The following is a 3,241-nucleotide window of genomic DNA, read 5'->3' as shown; positions in this document are numbered from 1 at the left end:
GGGAGTCTTTTCCCTTTGGAACCGATTCCCTTCCTGTTTCCTCCATTGTTTGTGTACAAGGCAGTGCTAGCATCATAGGACCAGGTCCACTTAAGTGATTTTTCAAGATCACTTTTCACTCTTCCTAGTTCTTCCTAAAGTTGTTTGTTTTTCTCAAGCTCAGCATATAGACTAGACTTCACTGAATTTAACTCACTTTCAAGCTTAATGTGTGCCTCACTTGTAACTTTCTTTCCTTTTAAGAATTCTCATGCCTACTTTTCATTTTAAGTTCCCCAATTATTTCCTTTAAGTTTACAACCACCACTAATAGGTCATCTCTCTCATGCTCAATGTTAGCATTACTCTCAGTAAAACCTCTTTTCTTTCTTCAGACTCTCAATGGTTTCCTCTAAGTCTACAATGGAAACTACTATTTAATCCCTCTGTTGTTCAATACCACCAATTTCTTCTATTAAAGAATTTTTCTCATTAATGAGGCTATGATAGGCATCAATCAACACATTTACTAAGGACATCAATTTTTTCTTAGAGTAAGTTTTCAAATTTCTTTGAACATAAAGAAAACTTATCTCATCTTTCTCCTTGTCCTTATCATCATCATATTTGGCCATAAGTGCAAAGATTGACTCATATTCTGAAGATCCATTGTCAGCAACCATCATATTTTCACCTTCAGATTTACTAGAGGAATTTCCCCAATCAACCAGGGCTTGCTTCACCATGTTGTCAGCAGCATCTCTTCTTTTGAACTTTCTGTCAAGGACTTCCTTGTAGTGGCATTTTAAGTGTTGATTTTGTAATGATCCTACTTATGAAGAGGACAGTCTTTAATGAAGTGTCCAAAATTTCTACACTTATGGCAGCAATCATTTTCTTCGAAATTCCTGCTGGAACTTCTTTCTTTGGAATCCCACCATTTTTCAGAATCATCTTTTGGAATCTTCAAGTGAGATACTCCATGTCAGATTCATCACTACTTGAATCTTTGTTGGCAGCCTTGAGAACCAGGTTCTTCTCCTTCTCGGGTTCTCTTCTTTCAAGATCCTTATTTCTCTTCATCTCATAAGTTTTGAGATATCCAATGAGTTCATCAATGGTCAGCTTCTACAAATCCTTGGCTTCAGTGATAACATTCACTTTACTTTCCCAAGAACCTGGTAAAACACTGAGTATTTTCCGGACCAGCTTGTTTCTTGGGATGACTTCACCAAGGGAGTGAAGCTCATTAATAATGGAGGTGAAACGTGTGTGTATATCTTGAATAAACTCATCCTCCTTCATCTTAAAAAGCTCATACTCAGTAGTAAGCATATCAATTTTGGACTGTTTAACCTGAGTATTTCCCTCATGGGCAGTTTGAAGAGCTTCCAAAATCTCCTTAGCAGACTGACAAGCTGAGATGCGGTTGTAATCATCTGGCCCGATACCACAAACAAAAATCTTCTTTGCCCTAAAATTCTTCCCAATAGCGTTTCTATCAGCATCGTTGTACTCTTTTCTTGTTTTTGGGACTGTAAATGTTCCCTCACCAACAGTTTTCATGGGAATAAAAGGTCAATCATAGATTACATCCCACGGCTCTAAGTCCTCAGCCATAATAAAGTCATGCATTCTTGTTTTCCACCAACCATAGTATTGGCCGTTAAATCTTGGTGGTATATATGTTGATTGTCCTTCCTCAAAGTTTGGTGGAGCAGCCATGAAGATCCTTTCTAGGTGTTAACCTTTTAGAAAGAACCTTCTCTGATACTAGAAACTAGGTGTCCACCAGACTGTATAGAGAACCAGATTCTCTATCAGTTCCCACTGTAAGCAACAGACTGTAAAACCAAACAGTGTAGGGAATCAGGTTCTCTAATTGTTCCCACAGTAACTCAGCAGTAAATGAAGAACACAAAGGATTTTTACGTGGAAAAATTCCAACTCAAGGGGACAAAAACCATGACTTACACTTGTAGGCTTTCAACTTCACTAGCTTGTAAACACACTATTACAAGCCACTTTGTAATGACTCTATTACAAAAACTTCAACTTAACTAACTTGTGATAGACTTACCATAAGCCACTTTGTCACTCACTAGTTACAAAGACTTCAACTTATGACTAACTCTAGTCACAACACAAACTCAGAAAGTTTATGGTTTTACAAAGGAGTTACTAGACAATGCTTCTAACTAAGGTAAGTAAGAGTTAAAAATGAAGAACAAATAACAAAGACTCAACAAACCTAAGGATTTAAGATATCTTCAATCTTTGGATCAGGTCCTTGAGGTTGCAGCAGCTTTGTTCTTGAGAGAGGTTGTGGCTAGCACTTGAGAGAATATTTTCTTTTGATTTTGCAAGTGTTAGAAAGATCAAATCTCTTGCCTCATGTTGATAATATATGTGTGTGATGTCATCAAGGATGATGCAATAAAGTTCCCTTTAGTTTGGCCTTAGCAAGCTACAGCTGTGTTGCTGTACTGCTGCAGACGGTACAGTGCAGCAGCCTGTCAGACGATACAGTGCAACAACTTTTACAACTGTAGAGTTGACTGTACAATGACGAGGGAAACTGATCCCTATCTAGTCCCTCTACTATTTCCTTATCTGATTTCATTGAGAATTGAACCAGACATCTGACTGGTTATTTTGAATGCAATGGAACTTAATTGTATCAGATTCCTTATCTTGTTCTCTCATGAAGTAAGTTGTTTTAACCTCCTTGATTGTATTTATACATGTGTGACATCACTTACAATGATGTAAGCAAGGTAGGTAAAAAGCCTTCCACAGAAAGTTGACTGTCGCACTATTCTTGTACAGTGTAGTGTGTGCAGGCAGCAACTTTCCAACTGGAGAGTTGACTTCATACAGTCTCCTTGGGAACTTGTAGAGACCTGTTCCCTCAGTTATTCCTTCCACTCTGAAAAGTTGAGTTATATCCCACGTTGGATCCCAAACTGGAACTTTGTGATCTTAAGGTTTTGTAAATGTATAACAGATTCCTTATCTTGTTCTGGATAGTATGTTTGTTAGATCATCAAAACATAAAGTAAAGTACTTATGATCAAAGTACTTATAACATATCAATTTCTCCCTTTTTGATGATGACAAATTTAGAATTGATTATCGATAGCTTCACATATAGTTTGTGCTCCCACATTCGGGCTAGGATCTTCCGCAGGTGCTCCAGGTGTTCCTCCAATGTTTTGATATATACCACAATATCGTCCAAGTAAACCACTACGAATTTGTC

The 3,241-nt window shown here is 37.6% G+C and overlaps 1 protein-coding gene across 1 annotated transcript; it reads right to left on the bottom strand.

Moving 5' to 3' along the window:
- Nucleotides 1–1,107: 1,107 nt before the first annotated feature.
- LOC142178928 (uncharacterized) lies at nucleotides 1,108–1,545 on the bottom strand. The gene has a single exon (XM_075248745.1). The coding sequence runs from the start codon at nucleotides 1,543–1,545 to the stop codon at nucleotides 1,108–1,110; it is 438 nt and encodes a 145-aa protein (XP_075104846.1).
- Between the last annotated feature and the right edge of the window lie 1,696 nt (nucleotides 1,546–3,241).

The sequence above is a fragment of the Nicotiana tabacum genome, unplaced genomic scaffold, assembly GCF_000715075.1.
Source record: "Nicotiana tabacum cultivar K326 unplaced genomic scaffold, ASM71507v2 Un00073, whole genome shotgun sequence".
Classification (NCBI taxonomy): Eukaryota; Viridiplantae; Streptophyta; class Magnoliopsida; order Solanales; family Solanaceae; genus Nicotiana; species Nicotiana tabacum.
This window is presented reverse-complemented; position numbering and strand designations above follow the sequence as displayed.